This window comes from Cloeon dipterum, chromosome 3 (genome assembly GCF_949628265.1).
Source record: "Cloeon dipterum chromosome 3, ieCloDipt1.1, whole genome shotgun sequence".
Classification (NCBI taxonomy): Eukaryota; Metazoa; Arthropoda; class Insecta; order Ephemeroptera; family Baetidae; genus Cloeon; species Cloeon dipterum.
This window is the reverse complement of record NC_088788.1, coordinates 23,670,981-23,695,702: the sequence shown is the minus strand read 5'-3', so window position 1 is coordinate 23,695,702 and position 24,722 is coordinate 23,670,981. Positions and strand designations below refer to the sequence as shown.

Sequence of the window (24,722 nt, the reverse complement as noted above, 5' to 3'; positions counted from 1 at the left end):
CACCCCGAATATTTGAAACACTAGTTGCTTTTTCCGAGAAATTAATTAACTCATGATGGAAAGGCGCAAATCAGGTAATGTATGGCCTCAGGGTAAAAATAAAATATCGTGCATATAGCTTCATAGTTTATATATTATTTTAAGAATAAAAATTTCATTTCTTAATGTTGTCCTACCAAAAATAAATCGTTAAAACAAATTTTGAAACAACCATAATTAGAGAGTGAATAGAGGGTGAAGCGGATTGAACCGGGAAAAAAATTAATTAATCCCCTATTTTTATGCACCACATACTCCAACAAAATAATTTTTTAATTTTTTTCATTTGAATAATTTACTTTATTTCGTAAAAGCCGGGTTGAAGCTTTAAATTAATCAAGCAAGAAGATACCCGATTCTTAAAGTAATGGACCTGATTTTGATATTCCCCTCCCGCCACACAGATTTTCCGGCACAATAAGTAACAAGAGGGCCACCTGTGCTCAAATACAAAAACTGAATGACATTCTTTTGTTTATCCTTTAATCGGTTAGTTCAAGATAATTTAATTCATACTTATTGCTTTTTAGGTGTTATTATCCAACAAATAAGTTAAAAATACAGACAAAAACTTATCAATTATTTTTTTCTATTTTCGTCTTCAATATTTATATTAAAACTGATAAATTCTCAGGTAAATTAAAACTTTTTTTCCTCTTATACCGGTATTTTCTAGATTACCGTTTAGAAGTAAACAAAACAAGCACTGGGGACTGACACACGTAATCGCAAAATTGTAGCAAGCAAAGTAAACAAAACTCATATGACCGCAGAAAATTCATTTAAATTATTGTGTTTTTATTGTTCCTTTGATTGCGTGCTCCTCGAAAAATGGGATTGAACCCAGTTCAAAGATAACAGGTGAGTTCCAAAGCCGACTGGAGAACCAAAACACGTTTTATAACAGAAATTATCGAATTCGAAATTTGCAGTTCGTGTTTGGACTAATTATGACGTCGCCGGGCGTCAAGCGGCGTCTTTGGGTCAGTCCACGGGAGGAAGAGAAAGAAGAAGAAGTTTTCTGCAAGAAGGTGCGATTTAACCAGGATCCGATCAAGAGCAAACTGGACTCCGAGCGCATCAAGAACATTAGGGAGGCACTGGGGGGTATCCCTCCGCCGCCCTCGGTTACCAACCCTCGCATCGGCATCGAGGATGCTGTAGATCGATTGAAGCAATATTTCGGTATGAATTATATTTCTTCTTTTGGAAAAATTCTCAAGGTGAATTATTTTCTGCAGAGAGCCTTGATGAAAAAGAGATACCCAAGGTCAGCGGACGACCTACCCAAGACATGGATGTCTAGTGAGCGAACATTCAATATTCAAATTTATAACTCTAAATATTTGTCTTATGGGAAATAATATTTTAGATCTCATGCATGTATAGTGGTAGATATTACTGCATTTCTCTAGAACGATTTTAAACTACATTGATTTATCATTTTGATTTTAGCTGATGTTGTTGACCTAAAGACATTTTTGAGACTTGTAGTGATTTTGATTAACGAGTAATATTATTTTTCTTCAGTTTGCTGACGCTAATGTCATGACCTACTAAACTTTAATCTTGCTTTATAAATTTAACCACATGTAATGTAATATAAATGGTTCAGTCTCTTTTTAACCCTTTGTTGAGCAGCTACAACGAGAATTTAATGTGCGAGACGCTGGACTTCCTCTACGAAAAAGTGCGTCAGCGGTATGTGATGAACGAAACTAGTTCTTTCCTGTCCACGGTGGCCAAGTTCTCGCCGATTGAGTCTCCGCTGTCTTCTGACTTTCTCGACATTATGCCGCGTTCCATGTCCAGTCCATCAAGCCCAGCGCCTGACATGCTGTCCATAGAACTGGCGCAGCGCCGCGGCCGCCAGCCGGCCAGAAAGACCAGGGATTCACCACGTAAATCCACCATGGCCATCAGGTTAGAAGGCGTTTCTCTTAATAATAGGGAGGAAATTTCTCAAAAGATTGTAGCGGGTAATTTTTTTGGGATCTTTGAGATTATTTGATTTTGAATCTTCAAAGTTTAAATTTTTCTCTATGCTATTTGCATACTATATATTTTTTTAATCCTATTGTTACACAAAGTTAGACTTTTTTTATTAGTTCTGTGAAATTTGTTACTTTGTAAAATAGCAGAACTGTATGTTGCAAATCTCACTTAAAGTTGAGCCAATGTTTTAAAATATTTTTTCTTTCATCTCTCCGTTGAACAGGAATCCCAACCTGAAGATGAACAGCGTTATTGCCCAAAGAGACGCCATTCTAATGCGTCAGAGTATCCAACCTCAGCCTTTGAAGGTTCAGCCTGCTAAAAGCAGCAGGATGATAACCATTACCAGACCGTCCAAGGAGAGGAGTAAGACTGAAGCAATTCCCAAGATGAATGAGCTCAAGGAAACCCATCAAAAGGTAAGACTTCGAATTTTAATCAAATTTCTTCAAGCTCTGCGCCTTTCAAAGTCGTATTGCTTGTGAAATACCAAATTTTCATCAAATCAGAGTTGAATTAAGCTCCAACTAGGTTTAGCTTGTAATCAAATGGATTAAAAAATAATAATTTTGGGCTGAAAAAACTGGAAAAACTCTTTGAAAAATCGTTAAATAATAATTATAAACCACCCTGTTGATTTAAATATCATACGGTAAAATTTGGCCAAGCACTGCTCTTCAAGTGTGCAATTTGAATGCCTCTTCAACCGTTTGTTTTCTCCAATCTGCAGAAGCTGTTTTGGGCGACAGTGCAGGCGCTGAAGAACACCTCTCCGCAGCTGATGGAAGACTCAACTTTCTTCAAGAAGTGCCGCACGTCGCTGATGCGTCTGTGCCTGGTGCAGTGGCTGAAGCAACCGCCGCAGCCGCAGGGCCCCGAGCAAGCCAAAGGTACCAGCGACCGCATGCTAGAGTTGGCCATGCAGCTGGCACCGCAGGTCGTGGGCTCGCTCTCCGCCAGCTAGCACGCACGTGGAAATGCACTTGTTTTGTTTGTTAGTTACATGGGAAACTATATTTTTTTGTGGGGTGCCTAGTTAACGAAGAGTGTCCAGCTTGATAGTGATTGCAAATCGCTCCAAAGTACGCGTGTAGAATTTATTTTCCTGCGATCTTTCATATTACAAATCGTGTGTATATCATTCTAAATAAAAGTGCTCGAATTACAATTTAAGAGTGAAACTTGAACAGAAATCAGGCATTTTTGAAACGGCGTGCACAAACTCCACTGTGACGATCGATCCAGTAAAGTCCAGATCCACCTCGCTCATGATCTGCAATTTATTCATAAATTTACACTCCACAGTAAAATTGAACAGCTTTCTGATACAATTGAAACACACCTAACGCAATAATACACCAGTTTCCGAGGTTAAAAGAGACCAAAGATAGCTCATTAATGTCACTTAGGGTAATACCAGCGCAGAGTTGAATTTATAATGTGGTAAAATAAAAGATTAAAGAATTTAGGTGAAAGGTCGAATGTGCCAGAGAGTTAAATAAAAAAGTTTAATATTTAAATTATTCTTGTTTTTTTGAACTCACAACATTTTTAATGTTTTAAATTTAGTCTTAACCTCAAGCCTCAGCTTCGACTGTTGTAGTATTTTTTACTTTGAAAATCAACTGTTGCTTACTATATCGATAATGTGCTGCTTTTCCGTCTCGCTCAAGTACTTTCCATCCTCGCGAATGACTTTTCCATTCGTCAGTCTGTCAATCAGCTCGTGCAAATCTTCGGTCTCGAGGGCGTTGGAGTCGTTGAAGTCTGTTGAGCTAAGGAGTTATAGATACAATAGAAACATATCACTCAAACTCCAATTCAGACCAAAAATCCGGAAGGCCCATTTGGCTTTGCACTCGACGGGGCAGGAGGGCGCTAGGGCGGAGAACAGGTCAAGCATGTCCTCAAAGGAGACACAATTATCTTTCTTCGACGAGAACACCTCGCACAGTCTGTCCACGAAAGGGTTGGCCCTGATTTCGGGGAAGGCGTCTAGCACGGACTCCCACGGCACTCGCTGCACAACGGTGAACTCGTCCTCGCCCACCAGGTGCTGCATACGCTTGTGAATTCTGCGGGCATTGAGATGATAAAACATAATAAATGTACCAGGCCTGATAAAAATCCTAGCTGCTTTTTCTTTTAAAAAACAATTTAATATGTCTCAGATATTTATTTGTCATGCGCAAATATCTTACATTGAACAGTAATTTTGCCAAATTTTTAGAGGTTAAATAAAAAAACATTTGGATATTAGTTAAAGGGGGAATTTTGGATATAAATAAAAATTAGATTATTTTAACATTATGGCTTATCTCTAGCCACTGAAAGCCAAAAATGCGTTGCTGTCAATATATAAAAGAGGAATAATATAATTATACTCCAGCATTTTATGACTAAATAGCAGCATAAATTACAAATTACGCATTAATTCCCTGAAATAATTGTAATATTTATGATTCCTCCGAATTACAACTCTGATGGCTCCAGCTCAGGCTTTTCAGGTGGACGCAGTGAGTACTTTAAATGCAGAAAAACGCTGCAGTGTCCCTTGACAATCTCGATTATTAGAAATACAGAAACCTCATCAGGATAGCGTATTCCTAAAATAAATATTTTCAAAACTGGCTGCTAAGCTCGTACATAATATTATTTGAAAAACATCAATATATAAAAAAAGCATACTGAAGGAATAAATTTAAACCTGGAGATTTCCTTCCTCGAGAGGTAGGACAGCTGAAGGTAATCATCCATGAGCTCGTCGGTGAGGACGGCTGTCTGTCCGACTTCCTCCACAGAGCTTGCACTGCCCATCACTGCATAATTCCTGCCATAGCCGACTTAAAGCAGTGTATAGATAAGTGCGATAAGTCTTATCGGCGCTGTTTGCCTTCCTGCTTATTCGCCCGTACAAAAATCAGCCAAAGTACCAATCGCTTTTGCGCAACACGTGTGTTTGTGAGTTCTAAGCCTACGTCTGACTTAGCGGCGGTCAAAACACATACTGGGTTTATGGCATTTTTGCTGTGCCGCTCGCAATGATTTCGACTTTATATAGACTTGCCTCACGCACATGCAGCATTATTAATGACACAAACATACCGCGTGCGGCGGGGCCACCCGCTCAATAATTCAAATTGCGCCGATTGCTTTTCCACGAATTTCCCAGCTTAAAACTCTGGTCAAATTTTATATCAAGTATATTTTCTATTAGAAATTTTCAAATTATTGGTTCATTAATAATGTTTGTCTTTTTGACGTGGTGAGTAAAAGCGCGTTATTTCTAAGCTTCTACACAAGGAAAACGAGATTTTTTATTATCATCTGTTCTGTTTTATCACAAATATCGTATAGTGAATTTATATTTCTTTTTTATGTTATACAGAAAGATTGAAAAATAAAAACTAATATTTATTTAAATGTGTTCCGATTATTCCATCTACAAGAAAACCGCAATATCTTAAAAAATAGAATTTGTTATATAATTATTTTATTTTAATATTTTAATGAAAGTTTTATCAAATACCAAAAGATTTGTTTAATTAAAAGACATTTTTAAATTAATTCGATTTGCATATGGCAATAAAAATGTCTCCTTTATTTTATACAGAAGCATTTACAAGGCATATTTCACAATTTCGTAAGATTGATGAGCAACTCTCATGCCCTTTTATTATTATTCTCATATAAATATGCGGCTTTTAGTAGCATGAAACCACATTGCTCAGAGAAATTGGTCTAGAAGCTGCACTTTTTCGTTTCATTATGAAACAACAATATACTTTATTCATTCATGGAATTTTTAAATTTGCCAATAAGCTACTCTCGGATTCTAAAAGATGAAAACAAGTGGGCATAGCGCGAGTTGGGTTCCACTGTAGCTCAACTCTAAAATCCAAAGTGGGCTTCAGGTTTTCTTTAGAGCACGTGAATTTGTTAAAGCACGTGTTCATTTTGTGAATTGAAAAATGCTTTTATGGTTCAATGGCTATTCATATCATGCCGGCGCTTTAAAGTAGGAGAAAGGTATAATAAAAACAGGGCTTTTTTATTTCTGTCAGTGACGATAAAATAAAAATGCTATATCCCCGCCCAAAAATATGGAAAATTTTAACTACACCACATTTATTAGTGTAACTCATTCGTAATTAAGCTCCTCTTCTGTTTTTCATTTCTCGATTCACACAAATCATCACTTCCATATTTTTGACATGAAATTCACGTTTTTTTGAGGAAATTAACTTAATTTCAACTTGACGCCAATCTTTTACTCTCGAAAAACTAACAGATTGAGATATATTTTCTGAAATTATTTAGTCCCTCATAATAACAATCTCTCGTAAAAAAAACGAAGCAAAGGGAAAATTTCGCACTCAGTCAGTCAGCAATACAGCTGGGCTTTTACTTATATGCCAATATAATTTTTTTTGAAGGAACTAAAAAATTAATTTGATGTTATCAATTTTTATTTAACTGTCAATGAGGATACATTGCTAATCCTGAAGTTTTAATTTTAAATTTCTCCTCTAAAATACAATTAAAGAGATTTTTGATATACCTCTCAAGGAAAATAATTATATCAAATAATGGTTTCAGCATAGTAAAAAATGACTTCTATTTTAGAAGATAAGTTTAATTTTGCGACTACTACAATAAATAAATTTAGTAACAAAGCGCAAGTATTGAGTTCATATTAAATGATCAGCAGAGAGCGTGGGGCACAAAGTGCTGGTAGAAGCTCTTAGTGAACTCGGTCATCAGGTCTGGCGTGCACTCAGGCAGCTCGGCGACGGCGGCACCAGGGGAGCCGGCGACGTGAGCAAAGGCCGGCACTGTCGTCTCGGGAGGTAGCACCGTGTTGTCTGCAATGTAGCAGCAGTCCTTGAGCACGCACCTCCGGCCGATGATGCAGTTTTTGCCAATGTACACGTAGTTGCCAATGACGGCGGCGTTGACGACGCTGCCTTCGCCGAAGAAGACGTGGTCGCCGATTTGCAGGGGGAAGAAGGCGACACCCTTGCTGAACTTCTTGAACGGTGGCCGCAGCACCACGCCTCGGCTGATGATGCAGTAGCGGCCAGAGCGTACGTTGGCCAGGTCGCCGCGGATGATGGCGTCCTGCTGCACGATCGCCTTGCCGTGCAGGATGATGTTCTGCGAGCCGCAGAGCACCGTATGTCGGCACACCTTGTTGCCCGACGCCGTCTCCACGAAGTCGCCCTTGTTATAGTACACGTTCTCCAGCTCCATCCTCAGGGTGTCACCTCATCAGCTGCAGCTGACACTTAAAAACACTATAACACACCCTTTGTTTTCCTTTTGCAAAGCAGATCAGATCAGAGCAGATGCAGACGTGGGCGTGGTACTTGAGCCAGCACAAACGGTGACGTATGTAATTGGTCCTACTGAAACAGCAGGTACCATTCTCACCACTCCTTTTGCATTGGAATCTTTTCAAGTTTGGTAAATTTATTGAAGATGAATGAAGTAAAACATATTAAAAATTCCAATTGATTGCTTTTTTGTAAGAATTTGGTAGGAAAGTAATGGTAAAATAATATAAATCAATTTTTTGTGCTGGGCTAAAGTTAGAAGGTTGGCTATTCATACAAAAAAGCATTGAAATCTATCTGTTTGTATTTTAAGACATTGAGACTGATTAAGACTAGAGCAGACACCATTGTTAATATAAAATAACAGCTAAATTAGATTAAGCAATGGCGATGATTCCAGTCTCATTGTTTTCACTGTCTAGTGAACAAGTGGAGTGCAAGAAGTGCAGTGGACTTTGACGTCCGAGTGTGTTAATATAATTACACGGAGAAAAAATTGACTGGACTAGAAGTGGAAAGTGCAGAACACAGCTGATAAAAAGAAGACAAGTGGATCATTTTATGTGACTTTAGATAAAATTTCCTGAAAATATGTATTTGTGGTGACGACGGAGCGATATAATCGCATTTTATGTATTTATGTGTTAGACTTCAACAAAATATATTTTATTATTATATTACGTGAGGTGCGCCTAAGCGAAAGGTAAAATTGAGGCGTTCAAGGTGTCTGCAAAGGTGGCGGAGCAGAGGAAGATGTCGTACCTGCGCGGCTCGGCCAACTACGTGTGGTGCACGACAAGCGTGCTCGGCAAGGGTGCGACGGGTGCTGTGTACCAGGGCGTCAACAAGAACAGCGGCGAGCCAGTGGCCGTGAAGACGTTCAACCAGCTGAGCCACATGCGCCCTGTCGAGGTGCAGATGCGCGAGTTCGAAGTGCTAAAGAAAGTCAAGCATGAGAACATAGTCAAGCTGCTTGCCATCGAGGAGGAGCAGAACAGCCGTGGCAAAGTACATACATTGTTGAAAAATTCAAGACCAAACTAAATTTTTAATTTAAATCAGGTCATTGTGATGGAGTTGTGTACCGGTGGCAGTCTCTTCAACATTCTGGACGACCCTGAGAACGCGTACGGCCTTCAGGAGGATGAGTTCCTGCTGGTGCTGGAACACCTGACGGCCGGAATGAAGCATCTCAGGGACAACAACCTGGTGCACCGCGACCTCAAGCCAGGCAACATCATGAAATTCCTCGCTGACGATGGCGCTGTCATTTATAAGCTTACCGACTTTGGCGCCGCTAGGGAGCTCGAGGAGGGCCAGCAGTTTGTTTCGCTTTACGGCACTGAGGAGTACCTGCACCCAGACATGTACGAACGTGCTGTCCTCCGAAAACCAACTAGCAGGCCCTTCTCTGCGACTGTTGATCTCTGGTCAATCGGTGTGACACTCTACCATGTCGCCACGGGCTCCCTTCCATTCAGGTTGCTCTTTTTGTTATTTATCTGGCTAATTAATCAACCGATTCTAAACATTAATAGGCCCTTTGGGGGGCGCAAGAACAAGGAGACTATGTTCTACATCACGACCAAGAAGGCGTCCGGCGTAATTTCAGGCTTCCAGACAAGTGAAGACGCGCCCATCACGTGGTCACGAGAACTGCCTGCCTCATGTCAGCTAAGCCACGGCCTCGGGGCACTTGTGACGCCGCTGCTGGCTGGATTGCTGGAGACAGAGCCTAACAAAATCTGGACCTTCGAACAGTTTTTCTCTTCCGTCACGCAGGTTACGCAAGCTAAGCGTGCGCAAATCTGGACGTGGCACGTTCACACTTGCCAGATGCTCAGGATCTACCCATCAGTCAAGGTAAGCTTTCCAACTTTGCCTTTAATTAGCTTCATGCAGTTGTATATCATTCATAGGAGTTGAATTTTGAGCTGCTCAGCGCAGAGATCGAGAAGCAGTCGGCTGTGGCGCCAGCGCACCAATTACTTCTTCATAATCAGGTTCAGGTCAAGCATGACAGGTGGCCTCTACAAACTTCCAGGCAAAAGCCGCTCATCCTTTTCCACAGGGAGAACAATAACGTTGCCCTTTTGGACGCTGGAGAGGTGAGATGAATCATTTGTTCAGGATCTTGAGTTGATTTTGTGAAATACATATTTAGATAATTACTCTAATTAATGTTGCAAAAATATTGCGCTGCTATTTTCATTTTACGTATCTCATTTCTAACTGTGTTTTAAATTCAGTGGTCAGACATTTATCTTTGACCTGTAATTCAGATGTTAAGTTGTTGGTATTGGAACCAAAAATTCAGTCAAAATATGAAATAATTGAAAAGGTTTATGTTTGCAAATAACTATAGATTTCTCCACTAAATTATTCAGTACTTGCGAAAAAACATCCCGTCTACCAAATTCTTAAGCTAGAAGTTGGCAAAAATTGACTGGAAAGTCTAGCAGGGAGAAAACTATGAAATCCTATTCCCATCTCTTGTCCTTTCTTTCTTCCCCTTCCTTGCTCTCCTTTTAAACCTTATTTTCCCTTCTTTCCTCTGCCACCTCTGAAATTTTAATACTTCCAGGTGCCTAAATTCCCGTCGTTCCAAACGCCAGTTCAATTGGAGGCGGACGCGACCGTGTCAAAGAGCTGTTGCAGCGTAGGCTACTGCGCAAAGCGGCAAACAGAACACGTGTCGCAAGCGTCCACGTTGGCTGAGGAGGCCACCAAGGGTCTGTCGAGGCTGATCTCACGCGAGACTGCCGAGGTTGACGCCCTCAGGGCGCAGACCTTGCACCTGGCTTCTGTCCTCTGGGGCCGGGCCCAGGCCGTTATCAAGTGCGCTCCCATATTATCAGGGCCTAGTTCCACAATTTTAATGTCATTTTTCTCAGGGCTCAGGAGATAATTGCCAAACTGAAGCCTACAATTAGCAACAGCTTGAGCGAGGATCTTCGAAGGAAGCAGGTTGAAGTCTCTCGGCTGCATGTCGAACTGGAGAAACTTGCTCCTGTGCTGAAACAGCTTAGCAGCAAGGATCTGCTGAAGGAGTGGCTCAACTTGTCAGAAGGGCTTTCAGGTATGTTTTAAAAACAATATTAAATTCAGAGTATCATATATCTGATCCTACTATAAATTGGGCATGATAGTTTTTGGCAAAATTAGCACGCAATAATGGAGGCCAGAAAAATGCTGATCAAATTTTAAAACATGAAAATTAGTTAACATTGACAATATTTTTTAAACACACATTGACATTGAAATAAAGTTTTACATTTGGAGCAGGGCCTATTGCTGTTTGAAGATTTACTTAATTTTCAACTCAAAATAGGTGACAGAATTTAGGAAAATTATAAATTTTTTAATTTCAGCTGAAAGAGGCGCGTGCGAAGCAAATAAAGTTAGCTCGCTGGTGACAAGACTAAAAGACAGTTGGCAGCACCTGTTGAGGGACAGGGCCACTCGGGAGCCTTCATACAACGACGAGCAATTCCACTTGCTGGAAAGGATCAAAGCCTCCGAGACTGCTAAGAAAATCGTCAACTTGCTGAGCACTCAAGTGCTGCCCTTTGCTGCTGCTCTTGCAGACTCACTTGCTGACTGGTACAAGTTAGCACAGACCTCCTTTCTGCAGGTTAGTTGTCTTTACAGTAGAGCGTATTCCAAGACAGGAAACTGAAACAGGAAACAAGAATTCCTGCTTTTTCCTGGAATTCCGGCAGGACAGGAAAATATTTTTCAGGAACAGGACAAGACAAGAATTTTGTTTCAAAACAATTCCATTCTTGGTCTATTTTATATCAAATATACCTCATTTATAGACAGCATTACTTTTCATTTTGATACTGCCTTACAATGTTTACTTTCTTTCATGAACTATAAATATTTTCCAAAAAAACCTAACAATTATGACGATGTTTACAATTTTGCTCTAAAGCTTGAATTAAAATGCACAACTCTTTAATTATAGTCAGTGGTGTTCGAAAAAACAAGCGTTTTACGGAAACAATCAACTGTATCAAAAATTAACATTTTTTAGGGGTTTTCTGCAATTCTTTTTCATTTTAAGCACTATTTGAAATACTTTTTGTTGGATACTAAATTCTGTGCGGGGTGCATATTATTTTTTCCGTTTTGTTCATAAAGGGGAATTAGATGAATTAGAAATTATATTCTCTATCAAAATTTAAACACTTAGAAAATCTGTCAAATGGAAGTCTCAAATAATTAAAAGCAAACAAAAAACAGGTATAAATATTAATATGGAAGAATTAGAAGACCATTTTGTAAATTTGAATTAAATTAAAGAAAAAAAAAATAGGAAAAAAACAGGAACAGGACAGGACCGGAAATCCAATTTTGGAACAGGAACAGGACAGGACAGGAAATTTTTTTCCCGGAACAGGTCAGGACAGGAACAGAAAAACCTTTCTTGAATACGCTCTACTTTACAGGCCTGGGTTTTGGTTAAAATTCAATTTAAACGGTGACATTGCTTGGTTTACCGTGATATTGTTAGTAGCTCAACTTTTGGCTAAGGAAAGCTGCTTGTGAATATAATAAGCTTTGACTACTGCAGGCAACAGAAATAAATAATAATTAATAAACAGTCCATATTTCAAACAGAAAACAAATATAGATTTTTATCTTTAAAATTTAGGAAATTATCACTTCCCTGTCATAATTTCTCAATACAAATTTTGTACACTCTCGCAAATTATATGGGAGACATTTTTGAAAAACACAAATCAGTGAGAAATTCAATATAGCATTTTTTACATGTTTATTGCAAATGCAACTTCAAACTATTTAATATCTGTTCCTTTTGTCGAGAAAGTAAGTAGTACATACTTCTGTTGTTTTGACCTTCAACTAAACTTTTTCCAGGTGGAGATCTTGAAGCGAGACATGCTTCAGGCGCAGTCACAACTTGAGCGACTGCAAGAGAGCTATGAGATATTGGAAGAAATGTTTCTGTCAAATGCAGAAGTAAGCGCAAGCAGGCCCAGTTCTCCAGTTGAGGATCGCAAGTCTCGTTCGCCGACCCCAAGTCCAATGCACAGTCTATCGCCACCAGTACCTGGAGGCAAAACTTCCCCTTGCCGCAGTCCAGCTGATGTGCTGGCCGTGCAAGAGGAGATTAATCAACTCCTCAAGGATAACTCGCATCTCATCAGCTTCTTCAACAGCCTCTCATTGGAGATGCCTGACCTTGATGACTAGCTTCACGACTGATAATTGACTCTGTCCATATTTAACCTTCCAAAATGAAGCGTTATATATTAACTCTGCGTATTTTATGGCACTGTGATTTAAGAATAAATAATTTACACCATTCCTTAAAAAAACATTTAATTGTGCTATAATTTAGCATGGCAACTTTTGATCTAAAGACGACACTATTATGCTATCAAACATTGAATAATAGTACACACCTTCATTTTATTAAATGCCCCAAGTGCAATTTTCTGCGTTATTTCTTGCTTACTTCCACCCTATGCCTGCGTTCTAATATTTAGAATAATTTTATAATTAAGAATCTTATTTTGGATCAAAAAATATTGATATAAGTTTTAATTCACGGGATAAAAAAAATTAATAAGGTGTTAAGACAAATTATTAACTATGTAGGGTAAAATCAGAATGTTTAATCATATCATCAGAAATAAATATAATTATGTAACAAAGATCACAAAATATCAGCAGTCAGCATCGGTGAATGAAGGAAGGTGGGGCGGTGGTGGTGGCATACACCAAGACTGCTGTTTGTTCTGCGGCATACTCCAGTTAATAGAGTGACTCAGCCAGTTGCAGAAGATGTTGACCGCGTTCGGCGTTAATTTACTGCATCTCTGTAGACTGACGTTGCGTAGTGGACCCTTGCTCGTCATCAGCGCCTCTAAACTAGCGTCACCCAGAAAATCACAGCCCTGTAAGATTTTTAGATATTTAAAATTCTAAAATTAAATGCTCTGTTGACAACTCACATTCAGGTTTAGTTCACGCAATCTTTGGAGGTGGCTAAGGTAGGAAACGCCAAGGTTGGTCAACTGGCCGCAATCCTGCAAATTGAGTTCCTCAATACTGGGGCAGTGCATAACCAGCGACTGAATACTGCTATCTGTGATCTATTAAAAAAAGGGTCATAAGTGCCACAGAAGTGCTAATGCATCCTTACCTGGCAATTCCTCTCTAAACTCAAAAACCTGAGCTGATTGAATCTGAATACGTTCCTCACGCTCAGGTCAGACACCCTGCTGCAGTTGGAAAGGTCCAAAGAGCTCAAAGCTGTGCAAGGTAAAAGTCAGATTAGAATATTTACTGGAAGAAAATCTTACCTGTCAGGTTGCAGATGCCTTGCTGCAGCATCGCCTCCTTGAGAGGAGTCAAGTGCACAGCAAGCTGTTTCTTTCTCTTGGCCTCGTAGACTATCTGCCTTTCGGCCTTGCTGCCCAAAGACACCCCACAATGCGGTAGGACGTCCATCAAGGTATTTTGATACGCGGGTGGACACTCCAACTCAGGGTTTTCAGACAGTCCGGTTAGACCAGCGTCTGTTACCTGCGCATAATAATATTATTTATACTATTTAAACATTTTAAAAATAGTAGCCAATTAAAAAAATAGAAACGGCGAAATATCGATCTGAATAATTAATAGGAAACTGGATTTTGGATATTAAAAATGGTAAATTTAGTTGCATAATGGATGAGTTCCTCCATGATGCTAAAAATATTATGCGGAAAACCTAGAATCAAATTTAAATAGCAGTAGAAATCGTGTTCCGAAAATTAAACATAAGATTATAGGACTTTTCCATGAAGTTATGAATCAACTCACAAATGGACAGTTTGCAAGGTTGAGGCGCTTAATGGTGGTGTGTCTGGTGCAAACGACAGCTAGGACGGCGTCAATAAGGGGCAAAACGCAACCAGCCATCTCCAGGGTGATCAGCGGTGGTGCCTGTTTCACGATTTGTAACAGACTGTCACTGTCCAGCAGCGCCAGTCGGTTCAGGTACAGATGCTTCAACTGGGTCATCGCGGCCATTGCCTGTAATATAGGCAAGTTTGACGCTAAGAGTTCAGGTAGAGAAGCACAAGCCAACCTGGGAGAGGATAGGGCCGAGAACGCGTTCGTTGTTGGACAGGTCAAGTAGCTCAAGTTTGCTCAGGTTGCGCAGCTCATGCGCCACCTCCCCATCTACATTTTTGCAGCCGTTCAGGTTGAGCCTATGCAGGGCAGTCAACTTGCCGAGATGCCTCAGGTCGGCGGAAGTGAGGAAGGAGCAGTCGGACAGGTCGAGGTCAGTTAGGGTGGCGGAAAAGGCGTCAGCCACCCTATTGAGTCCCTTGACCAGCTGGAAGCACTTGCGAAGGTCGAGCGCCCGCACGCTGTTCAGCCGTTGGCACAGGTCATTCAGGTTGTCGAAGGCCAATGAGGTGACGCCAACGCCTAATGAGATGACCTTGCGCACGCTCAGCACACCGAGTACGTTCTCAAAGGTGAATACATTAGCGGCAGCCACGTCCACCGGGATGACGCCCTGGGCTAGCTGATTGCGCAGCTGCTGCGCCCTGGGCTCAGGGTAGAAGCGACCAAAGACGGCCGAGCTGCATGTGATGTTGCAACCAAGCAGAGCCACCCGCCGCAGGTTGGGCGCCAACGCCACGAACCTGTTGAAGATGCAGTCTGAGATGTACCTGGTGTTGGTCAGCTGCAGCTCGTCCAGGGCCTGCAGACGCAGAGTGCCCTGACAACTCTCGAGAACCTTTCCCGACATGTATAACTCATTGCAGCCGCTCAAGTGGAGGTACCTTAGGTTGGGACACTGCACTAGGATGTCGTTGAACGCTTTCTCGCTGACCTCACAGTTCTGCAATGACAAGCGGAGGATTCGGCGGCCGAAGCGCGGCCAGAAGTGCCGCATTTCCCCAGTGGTGCGCACCTCCAGTTCGCGGAAGCAGAAGTTCTGGAAGGGCGGTGGTGGCCACACAGGCTCTACCTCCAGGGTATCTGGGTGCACCACGGCCTCGGGACACAGGTCTTTGATGGCGCGGCTGGTGTGCACAAGGACCACCTCGCGGGCGTGTAGGTGCGGCGCCCTGCTCGCCTCATACCACTGCCTGCAAGTGGCTGACGCGCTGATTCGGTCTCGCAGAGGCAGAAAGCTCATCAGGTGTGACACCACCTCGCACGGTAGCTCATCGCCTGCCACCCTGACCGCCATCCTCAATCAAGCTGCTTGCCCTGGCTGCACACAAAACCCAAAACCAAAGATTTAATTTGTATTGATGATTGTATTGATTGTCTTTTCTGTCGACTCATGTAGAGATAAACCACTACTTACCAATTTAAACATTCAAAGACCAAGCTCCTCTGCTTAAGTCACCGATATGATTATTAGTTTTAAAACTTACATAACATCATTGATGAAAGTAATACAATAATACAACATCGTGTTTTTCAAATCATATGATTACCTTTGTAAGTAGTGTTTTTCAAACGGAGATAAAGAGATCACGTTCTGCTTGTGTCACAGTTTGATTCAAACGCCAAGAAAATCGCAAAAATTGATACTTCACATTGCGATTTTAACCCAAAGCTCGATTTAAATAATATCTTGGGTTAAAGTAGTTTAGTTGATAATAATCCTTGCTAATAATCTCATCGCTCCGTTTTCATACACCCTCACGGACTCAAGGATTACAATTACAAGAAGGTTGTGCACAAAGGAGAATCGCCTTGCCAGAGAAGCTTGAAGTAACTTGAAGTCTGGACCAGTCTAGTAGACCATAATTATAGGAGGTTGCTGTTTGTTTTGGTGATCGCGCAAAAGGTCGCAGGAAATTAAGGAAAGGTATATTTTACTTGATAAAATATGAGACTTTGCATGAATTCCGACTGGCAGCGATATTATATATAAAGGAATTTTTAAAATTTTGTAATTTCCCCTGTCTAGACAAGTCTGACAAGGACAAGACTAAGTCACTTGCCCAAGGATGGGCGACGGCACAGAAAGCAACAAGACATATTTTATAAGGCATATTTTTACATTCTTTGTGTGGTGGAAAAATAGTGCGGAGGGAGAGAATCACATGAGGGAGGGGAAGTAATAATAATTTAGTAAGCTGGATGCCAGTATCCGAGTCTCCTCATCTCCTCTCATTCTCATCTTCTGTTTCTGTTACTTTCTTTGGTAGATGTGCCGATAGGACCGCAGCATCTTTCCTGGTAAATTTCGTTAATTTTCATTTGATTTTTGACTCGTGCAGCCTTCTAGATTTATTGAGATTTATTTAATATTCATGGACGAATTGGATTGATCGGTTTATTTCGCTGGGTCCAATGTTAAAGTTAAGGTGATTTGAATGCCGAAAACGCAGGAGCAGAGAGCAATCTCGTCCGAAGCAATTTTGACGTCCCAATTATCTATTCGAGAAAACTGATCTGGAGGGCAGACTTAAATAATAATTGCTGTAGAGGTGCGAATGGGTGAAAAATTTATGTTGGTTAAATATCCAAAATATCTACTACACGTTCTGATTTTACATTGGAGAAACCTTGCATAATTAAAATTAAAAGGGAGAGCAAAATAATTTTTTACTGAAAGTACGAATATTGAAATTGAATCTCGGCCAATGCACCAAGAATAAAAATGATCAATTTGATATATGAACCTACTGGAAGGGCATAGTCTAGGTCAAACCCAGAGGTCACATTTGCCAACAGTCGATGAAATGCAGTTGAAGAGGATTATCTGCTTAACATTTTGCTTGTTTTATATTTGCAGGTCAGAGTTGCATTTGAAGTAGAAAAACAGAGGGATAAATATAGGAACAATGGCTCAAGCGGCGCAACTAGGTGGGATAAATTTTTTTTATTTAAGTGACATTCATAAAATATTTTTATTACTTTTGAAGCTATCCTGAGCGTGTCTGACAAGAAGGGTCTGGTGAGCTTCGCGACCAAGCTGCAGGCCCTGGGCCTGCGGCTGGTGGCCTCAGGGGGCACGGCTAAGCAGCTCAGTGCCGCCGGCCTTGAGGTCGTTGAAGTGGCCGCCATCACAGGCGCCAACGAGATGCTCGGCGGAAGAGTCAAGACCCTGCACCCTGCCGTCCATGGAGGTAGAGCCTTAATTGAGATTACAGAAAATCCTTAATTATATTTTCCCTGCAATTATCCTGCCACTAAAACGTAATTTTCTGGCTCCTTGTAGGCATCTTGGCCAGAACGATTGCGTCTGACCTGGAGGACCTGGCAAAGAACAAGATCGAGTTGGTCAGGGTGGTTGTGTGCAACCTGTATCCATTCAGTGAGACGGTGGCTAAACCAGATATTGGCATTGCCGACGCTGTTGAGAACATCGACATCGGTGGCGTAACCCTTTTGAGGGCGGCGGCCAAAAACCATGAGCGGGTTACTGTAGTTTGCGACTCCAATGACTATGACAAGGTGCTGCATGAAATGGAGCAGAGCGGTGACCAAGACACCTCTCTTGACACAAGGTTTGGAGGTTTTCAAAACTACACTGAGACGGGGGAAAATTGCTTATAAAATACAAATCTCGCGGTTACCTGCATTTAACATGCATCATCGATGAGACCATTAATTAACTATTTAAGAAATTACAATTTATGTTGCTAATTTGATGAGGTCGTGATAGAATATGAATTGTAATAATTTTATTTAATCATATAGTATATATGATTAAATAAAATAGATGCATAAGCAAGTCTTATGAGAAGTCGTTTTGCTCGATAAAAAGTCAACATAATTCTTTTTATTGATTTCATGTATTATTAAAAATTCAGATAAGTGTTTTATTAATATCATGATTCCAGGCGATCACTTGCACTTAAGGCTTTCACACACACGGCTGACTATGACCTGGCCATCTCTGACTTCTTCCGGCGGCAGAAGTTCTCAGCGGCAGGTGCCAGCCAGATCAGCCTGCGCTACGGCATGAATCCGCACCAAAAGCCTGCGCAGCTGTTCACCACGGGGCCGAAACTACCCCTGGAGGGTGCGTTCGCCTTTTGGCGTCCATATATCTCTTTTACTCTTCCATTTCAGTCGTGAATGGCTCTCCCGGCTACATCAACCTGTGCGACGCCCTGAATGCCTGGCAGCTGGTGAGGGAGCTGGACACAGCCCTTGGTCTTCCCGCGGCCACCTCCTTCAAGCATGTCAGCCCTGCTGGCGCCGCTGTGGCTGTACCCTTGTCTCTTGAGCAGGTAATTCTTAGGAATGGAAATTTAATGTAACACGTTCATCTTTGTTTGTTAACTTTATAGAGGAAACAATTATCAAATCTATTACAAATAATTGTAAGACTTCTGAAGGTACTGTCATTATGAAGTTAAGCCTTCAATTAAAAAATCCTAGATCTATTATATATTTAAAAAAAAACAATATTTAACTGGAAATGCAAGGTCTTGAGAGAAATTATGTAAACTCAATTTGTATTCGCAACACGCCAAGATAAAATAATGTAACCTGTTAATTTCTGAACATCAAAGTGAGTACATCTAATTCCTTTCTAAATGTTCTACTTTTTCTGATAAAGCTGTGCACATTTTTGTAAGAAGAAATCGATGTCATGGTGACAAAACTTATTTATCATATTTATCTTATGTTTTTGTTGCACACTTGAATAAACGTTTTGATTGTTTGCAAATTTTCCAAAATCTAATTGGATTAATAAACCATTTAAAGGTTTCAACAATTGTGCTTTAATGAAGTCTGTAATATTTATCAGTTTTACTGAATTTTCAATAGAATACAAAGAAATAAGGACCAATAACAACTGCTCTTTTAATTTGATCTTTTTTTTGCAGTGTTTTTAAGTGATTAGTTTTTTATTTGTGCTGTACAGTTGTGTGCGCTTAATTATTTTGTACATATATATAACTACAAATTTTTGAAAATTTATCATGAATGGGTAATTTTGCAGGCCAAGCTGTGTCAAGTGGATGACATGATGGGCACTCTTACTCCGCTAGCCACTGCTTATGCCAGAGCTCGAGGAGCGGACAGGATGTCCTCCTTTGGTGACTTTGTTGCCCTGTCGAGACCCTGCGACCTGCCAACGGCCCAAATCATTTCTCGAGAGGTTTGCTTCACCTATTTTATTTATTCAAACCTCTAATAGTAGATCCATGCCATAGGTTTCAGATGGCATCATCGCTCCTGGCTACTCTGCGGAGGCGCTGGAGGTGCTGAAAAAGAAAAAGGGTGGCAGTTACTGTGTGCTGCGTATCGACCCTGAGTATGAGCCCGCCCTGATGGAGCGTAAAGTTCTCTTCGGCCTCACTCTTGAACAGAGGCGCAACGATGCCATCATTGACAAGAATCTCTTTACCAACATTGTTAGCAAGAAGAAAGAGGTCGGCCCAGCACACATATTGTATCAATTAATACATTATAATGCGTTCACTTGTATATAGTTGCCTGAGGAGGCGGTGCGGGATCTGATTGTGGCCTTGATCGTGCTCAAGTACACTCAGTCCAACTCGGTTTGCTTTGCCAAGGACGGGCAGGTCATTGGCGTTGGTGCTGGACAACAGTCGCGCATTCACTGTACACGTCTGGCTGCAGAAAAGGCAGATAACTGGTCAGTTAAAATAATTCTAATGCAAACATTTAAAGCATCATCTGAAAACATACGTTTTTAGTAGTTTTTGCTTTTGAACTGTCGTAACGACAGTGCTGGGCTGGCTCATCAGGCAAACGCCTGTCTCGCCAACTAACCAGTCTGGCAATGTCTTTTACGACAGTGCCGGCAGGCGCTCCTGTGGTATGCCCCCATACATTTAACATGGCATTATGGCGCCCCTCTTACTTGGCGCCTCCCAGCCGCAATGTTAGCGCCTGGTAAAAATTTCCGCACTGGTCTGACACTGCGCAAAGATGTAAAGAATGATTTACAAAACCTTCAATTAACTGTTGATTAATCTATGACATGGTGATTTAGTTAACTGAGATTTATAGGAAATATATACCAAAATATCGCGATTTAAATTAAGGCTGGCCATCCCAACTTATCATTTTATAACTGCCTAGAAATTATTTTACTTGCGCCATCGCCTATTTTTAAACTGAAAGATATATATTATCCTAGAACTTTTGTCTACCAGCAGCCAACACAAAAATTATAATTTTTGCATATGTGTGTAGGAAACGTGATAGTTCTTTAGGAGACTAATTTTTTACCGTTGTAGGTGGCTGCGTCTTCACCCTAAGGTGCAAGGACTCAAATTCAAGCCTGGCACAAAGAGGGCAGAAAAAGCAAATGCTATTGACAACTATGTGGGGGCAACCGCTGACAAGGGTTGGCTGAGCACAATCGATGGCCCCGCGCCTGCTGAGCTGACTGCTGAGGAGCGTCGGCAGTGGGTGGCCAGCTTGAGTGGCGTCTGCCTCGGCTCAGACGCCTTCTTCCCCTTCGCAGACAACATCAACCGCGCCAAACTGGTAATTATTTACTCCCAAACCATTCCCACTGAGCATGAAAATATTTTTTCACATTTTTTCAGAGCGGAACTTCGTTTGTGGCCAGTCCATCTGGCTCGAACAATGATGCGGAGGTAATTGCCGCTTGTGATGGTCATGACATCACTCTGGTGCACACAAATCTGCGCCTCTTCCACCACTAACCGTGTGAAGGCTGAGGGATTCAGGCCGAAAAACGTGCCATTAAAAGCATATCAAAATACGATTTAAATCAAAAAGGTGTTGGGTTCACATGGATTATGGGAGTAAAAAATATTTTTGTAAAACTTTAGATAATTAAATTTGGTGAAACAACTAATCAAAGAAAACAATTATTTTGCTTTGAATATCCTTAATGAACAGTCCTTGCCTAAAATTCAATCAAGATTCAAATTATACAATTATGATACCTAGCTCGGTTTGAATCCATTGAATGATTTGATTTTTACATCGTGATTAAAAAATACGCTACTCAAAAAGTAATAGCTACGCGCCAAATTAATATAAAAACCTAATCAAAATACCAACTTTGTTGCATAAACTCACATTATCGGATTTTTACAATTGTTACTACAGCAAAATTTTTTATTTATTTCATATATTGCTAAAAATTTTATTGTCTCTAATTCAGTCATTTTCATTATTACAGAATTGCTTTTGATTTGAGTTGAAAACTTAATGAAACTTTGTCATGTTGGCTAATCTCAATTTTTGTTTGTTATCGTTTCTGCAGCTGGCGCGAATATGAGTTGGAAACAGAAGTTGTTACCGTTGCCTGTTGTCTTTTTCGCCCATTTTTTGCTATTTAAGTCTTGTATGTATTAATCCCAGTGCAGAATGAAGTTAAATCCCAGCTATGAGCCCAACTACTTTTCCCTAGAAGACATTTGCGCAACAAACTCGACTGTGCCGTGCAGGGTAGAGATAATGATCCCTAACCTGGGTTTGTTCTTGATTTTATTTCGTCTTGACTCTTCTAACAGCCACCTTTTGCCACCAACAGGGGAAATGGACCGCGGGTCGCATTCAGAGCATCTGGAAACAGGTCGCCGGCTAGAGCTGCCACTGTGGATGGCTTTCAACTTGGTGAAGAGGCACTTGGTCAAAGCTGACTGCAGCAAAGCGTACTCTCAATCAGCCAGGGAAATCCTCAAGGCAGAGCCAGCCGTCGTCGACCTGATGAAGCAAGAGCCCTTTTACTACGAGTCCGGTGTTCACGTAGCCTCGCTTCTTGAACCCGAAGAGGCGAACGATCTTCGGAAGGTTCTGCAGAACGTGAGTGGGCCACGAATTACATAAAATGTATAAATCAGTGCTAAAGAAAAAGGAAAATAATTTTAGTTTTCAAACAGACATTTCAGACAAGGAGCAAGGACGTGATTAGCCTGTCGCAGGCGGAACTGTCTAAGGAGGTCATCGTCAGGGAGCAGCTGCTTAGCAAGGAGGAGAAGACGCTGATGCTGGAGAGCAGAGTCAAGTGGGCTGAAGTCGAGCACTGGCTTTCTGGTAAACTAACTTCAAGGGAGCTGGCTGCAGTCTCAGTCTCCAACTACCTCAAGAGGAAACGCCCCCGTGACGACGCAGAATAGCTTAAAAAGTCAACTATTAACAGATAAGGCGCTTTAAATTTTAAACTCTTAAAGTTTCTAGTACAAATATAATGAAATTTATTATTTGCTTAATGCACAATAGAAAAAAACTGGCTCAACGAACAAAGAGTTGCCATTTAAATTTTCAAAGGAACCAACTTTTTGTATTTCACTCATTAATTGTGGCTAAAATTCCTTTGCTTATATATAGGAGGTTTCTTATTTTCACCTACCTTGTCTAAACTTAAACTGCCAAACACAATTTTACTGTTAAATTTTAGTTGTTCAACCCTCATAATATCACTAACAATAAGATTTTGTTTTGAATTTTCTCAAAGTGGATGTTCTTGTGATAAGTAATTAAATATCAATATTTTTGAACGTTTCAATTTTTTGTCCAACTCCAATCATTCCCATGGATCATTATAGGTTTTAGATAAAGAATACAAGTTCATTTTATGTTTTTTAAGTATATTGCTACGGGGACGGGTTTATTTTGAGGCAAATTACAAAAATAATTTAAGCGTGTGTTGTGCGTGTACGTCGTCAGTTGGTTGTTGCCGGGTGGTTCAGTCGAGGTTGGTTTAACGGTAGTAATAGGCGTAGGGGTAGGCTCCGTAGCTGTAAGCAGAAGCAGCATAGGGGTAGGTGGCGGCGTAGGGGTAGGCGGCAGCGGCGACGGCAGGCACGGCAGCAGCAGAGTAGGCTGAGTAGGCGTAGGGAGCGGCAACATACACCTGCTCAGAACCCTTAAGGTCCTTCTCGGCGGGGGCGGCGAAGGCGGCCACGATCAGGCACATCAGAGCAACCTGCGAGTAGAAATTCACGTTTAGTTAAAGGGAAAGACAAGGCAGATTTTGGTTTGCGTATCGGACGAGTGAGTCCCAAGCGGAAAATTATAAGTATGGCATCTATTGTTTTAGAGAGTGGGGTGCAGGGTGCATGTTTAGTCTGATGGAAAACTATATCGTATGTGCAAGGGAAGGTGGAAAAGTTATAATTTAGCGCGAGCTGAGTGTGTTGGAATTGGGGAGACGTAATAATACTGATTTTGCGCCAGGGGTGGCTGACTGAAAACAGAGAAATTAGTCTGAAAGGCCTGGTTCTAACTTCATGCGAGACAAAATTTGAACCGGTTTTAGGTGAGCGACGTGAATTAAGAAAGTCTGGCAAAATGGAATGAAAATCAAAGGTTGAAATGCGAAATTTCAGTCTGGGAAACGCTAGTTATAAGTTGGTTACTTGTGCTCAGGGTACTCACAATGAACTTCATGGTGAATGTGTGGTGTTTTGGTCTCTGCTGGAGATGCAAACAGTGCCTTGTAGTGGCGTCGGCTCGTCTTTTATACCCCGGCCAGGGCCTTGACGCTTCTGTTTCTGCACTATGCCCCCCACGCAACTGCCACCTGGGAGATCCTCCTGTTGTCTTCTTCCTTGGGCGACCACGCCTCGCCGCGCACGAAAGTCCTTCAACTTGCTGGCTGCTCGATCAGTCCGAAAATATGCTCTTTTTTTGCCGAGCGAGCTTGTTGCCATGCCGAGGGTCGTCGCACCCTGAGCCACCCTTCCCCCGAAATCGAGGCGAAAAAATTGCAAACGATCGATCATGCTATATTTATTGAGTGCTGGTTTCTCTGCTCTTGCGCCATCGCGGGCTTTGATAAGAAAGGATTTTGGACTGGACACGTTTTCATTTTCTACGTGAGCTGCTTGGCTAAATGCAAACTCAAAGGTCGCGTTATGCAAGAGGGGCCCTCCTATCAAACTCTCATTGTTTCACATATATTGGTCATCGTGCGTGTTACTTATGTCAATGTCTTCTTTCGGTCAACAATCGAGTATTATATCTGTGATTGTTGCGCGTGCTTCAATGACATTCATTTGTGTAAATAGAAGCACACGCGTAATGCAACGAGCTAAAGTTTTTTTATTTGCTGCCTTTTTTGAAACTGCAGAGTGTTGCATGATCGGCGCTAAACCGATTTTCTTTCTTGGGAAATTTTTCGGTTACACGCGTTGTGATCAGGCGCCGCATAGAACGGAAAAAATCAAAGCTTCGGCTGGTTGGACATGAAAGTTTTTTGTGTTTGTATCCGCTCTAATACAAAAGTTAAAAACAAGTGATTTTTCTAATTCGTGATCGTTGCGCTTGGCGTATTTTCGAGTTGAGCGACTGCCAATTTGCTCCGTCGATTTATTTGCATATGATTCGCTCTCAAGGCTGCAAAATCGTCCCCCTCATTTAACGCGTGCACAATGTGCCAACAAA

The 24,722-nt window shown here is 41.3% G+C and overlaps 8 protein-coding genes across 8 annotated transcripts; 4 read left to right on the top strand and 4 right to left on the bottom strand.

Annotated features, from left to right (window-relative positions):
- Positions 1-731: 731 nt before the first annotated feature.
- On the top strand, positions 732-3,227 carry LOC135941109 (uncharacterized). The gene is made up of 6 exons (XM_065486397.1): positions 732-900; positions 972-1,224; positions 1,281-1,344; positions 1,681-1,962; positions 2,258-2,453; positions 2,765-3,227. The coding sequence occupies exons 2-6, from the start codon at positions 990-992 to the stop codon at positions 2,996-2,998; spliced, it is 1,011 nt and encodes a 336-aa protein (XP_065342469.1). The 5' UTR covers positions 732-900; positions 972-989; the 3' UTR covers positions 2,999-3,227.
- LOC135941117 (calcium and integrin-binding protein 1-like) lies at positions 3,118-5,051 on the bottom strand. The gene is made up of 4 exons (XM_065486405.1): positions 4,742-5,051; positions 3,862-4,109; positions 3,671-3,801; positions 3,118-3,307 (listed from the first exon to the last, which is right to left on the bottom strand). The coding sequence occupies exons 1-4, from the start codon at positions 4,849-4,851 to the stop codon at positions 3,197-3,199; spliced, it is 600 nt and encodes a 199-aa protein (XP_065342477.1). The 5' UTR covers positions 4,852-5,051; the 3' UTR covers positions 3,118-3,196.
- Positions 5,052-6,649: 1,598 nt separating this feature from the next.
- On the bottom strand, positions 6,650-7,381 carry DCTN5-p25 (Dynactin 5, p25 subunit). The gene has a single exon (XM_065486406.1). It carries the CDS (start codon positions 7,285-7,287, stop codon positions 6,739-6,741), a length of 549 nt encoding a protein of 182 aa, XP_065342478.1. The 5' UTR covers positions 7,288-7,381; the 3' UTR covers positions 6,650-6,738.
- A 127-nt stretch (positions 7,382-7,508) lies between these two features.
- Positions 7,509-12,717, top strand: LOC135941103 (inhibitor of nuclear factor kappa-B kinase subunit epsilon-like). The gene is made up of 8 exons (XM_065486389.1): positions 7,509-8,378; positions 8,433-8,851; positions 8,909-9,233; positions 9,290-9,478; positions 9,955-10,208; positions 10,265-10,449; positions 10,742-11,004; positions 12,258-12,717. The coding sequence occupies exons 1-8, from the start codon at positions 8,124-8,126 to the stop codon at positions 12,591-12,593; spliced, it is 2,226 nt and encodes a 741-aa protein (XP_065342461.1). The 5' UTR covers positions 7,509-8,123; the 3' UTR covers positions 12,594-12,717.
- Positions 12,718-12,998: 281 nt separating this feature from the next.
- LOC135941104 (F-box/LRR-repeat protein 7) lies at positions 12,999-15,860 on the bottom strand. Its single transcript, XM_065486390.1, has 7 exons — positions 15,721-15,860; positions 14,479-15,624; positions 14,211-14,423; positions 13,709-13,931; positions 13,549-13,658; positions 13,358-13,498; positions 12,999-13,300 (listed from the first exon to the last, which is right to left on the bottom strand). Exons 2-7 carry the CDS (start codon positions 15,598-15,600, stop codon positions 13,070-13,072), a joined length of 2,040 nt encoding a protein of 679 aa, XP_065342462.1. The 5' UTR covers positions 15,601-15,624; positions 15,721-15,860; the 3' UTR covers positions 12,999-13,069.
- Positions 15,861-16,460: 600 nt separating this feature from the next.
- On the top strand, positions 16,461-21,196 carry LOC135941105 (bifunctional purine biosynthesis protein ATIC). Its single transcript, XM_065486392.1, has 11 exons — positions 16,461-16,604; positions 17,164-17,234; positions 17,294-17,497; positions 17,590-17,878; positions 18,215-18,396; positions 18,447-18,607; positions 19,327-19,485; positions 19,541-19,759; positions 19,820-19,986; positions 20,594-20,846; positions 20,909-21,196. The coding sequence occupies exons 2-11, from the start codon at positions 17,213-17,215 to the stop codon at positions 21,026-21,028; spliced, it is 1,776 nt and encodes a 591-aa protein (XP_065342464.1). The 5' UTR covers positions 16,461-16,604; positions 17,164-17,212; the 3' UTR covers positions 21,029-21,196.
- Positions 21,197-21,599: 403 nt separating this feature from the next.
- Psf3 (DNA replication complex GINS protein Psf3) lies at positions 21,600-23,262 on the top strand. The gene is made up of 3 exons (XM_065486404.1): positions 21,600-21,807; positions 21,868-22,139; positions 22,217-23,262. Exons 1-3 carry the CDS (start codon positions 21,702-21,704, stop codon positions 22,451-22,453), a joined length of 615 nt encoding a protein of 204 aa, XP_065342476.1. The 5' UTR covers positions 21,600-21,701; the 3' UTR covers positions 22,454-23,262.
- On the bottom strand, positions 22,908-23,872 carry LOC135941121 (uncharacterized). Its single transcript, XM_065486410.1, has 2 exons — positions 23,715-23,872; positions 22,908-23,262 (listed from the first exon to the last, which is right to left on the bottom strand). Exons 1-2 carry the CDS (start codon positions 23,724-23,726, stop codon positions 23,038-23,040), a joined length of 237 nt encoding a protein of 78 aa, XP_065342482.1. The 5' UTR covers positions 23,727-23,872; the 3' UTR covers positions 22,908-23,037.
- Positions 23,873-24,722: the final 850 nt, after the last annotated feature.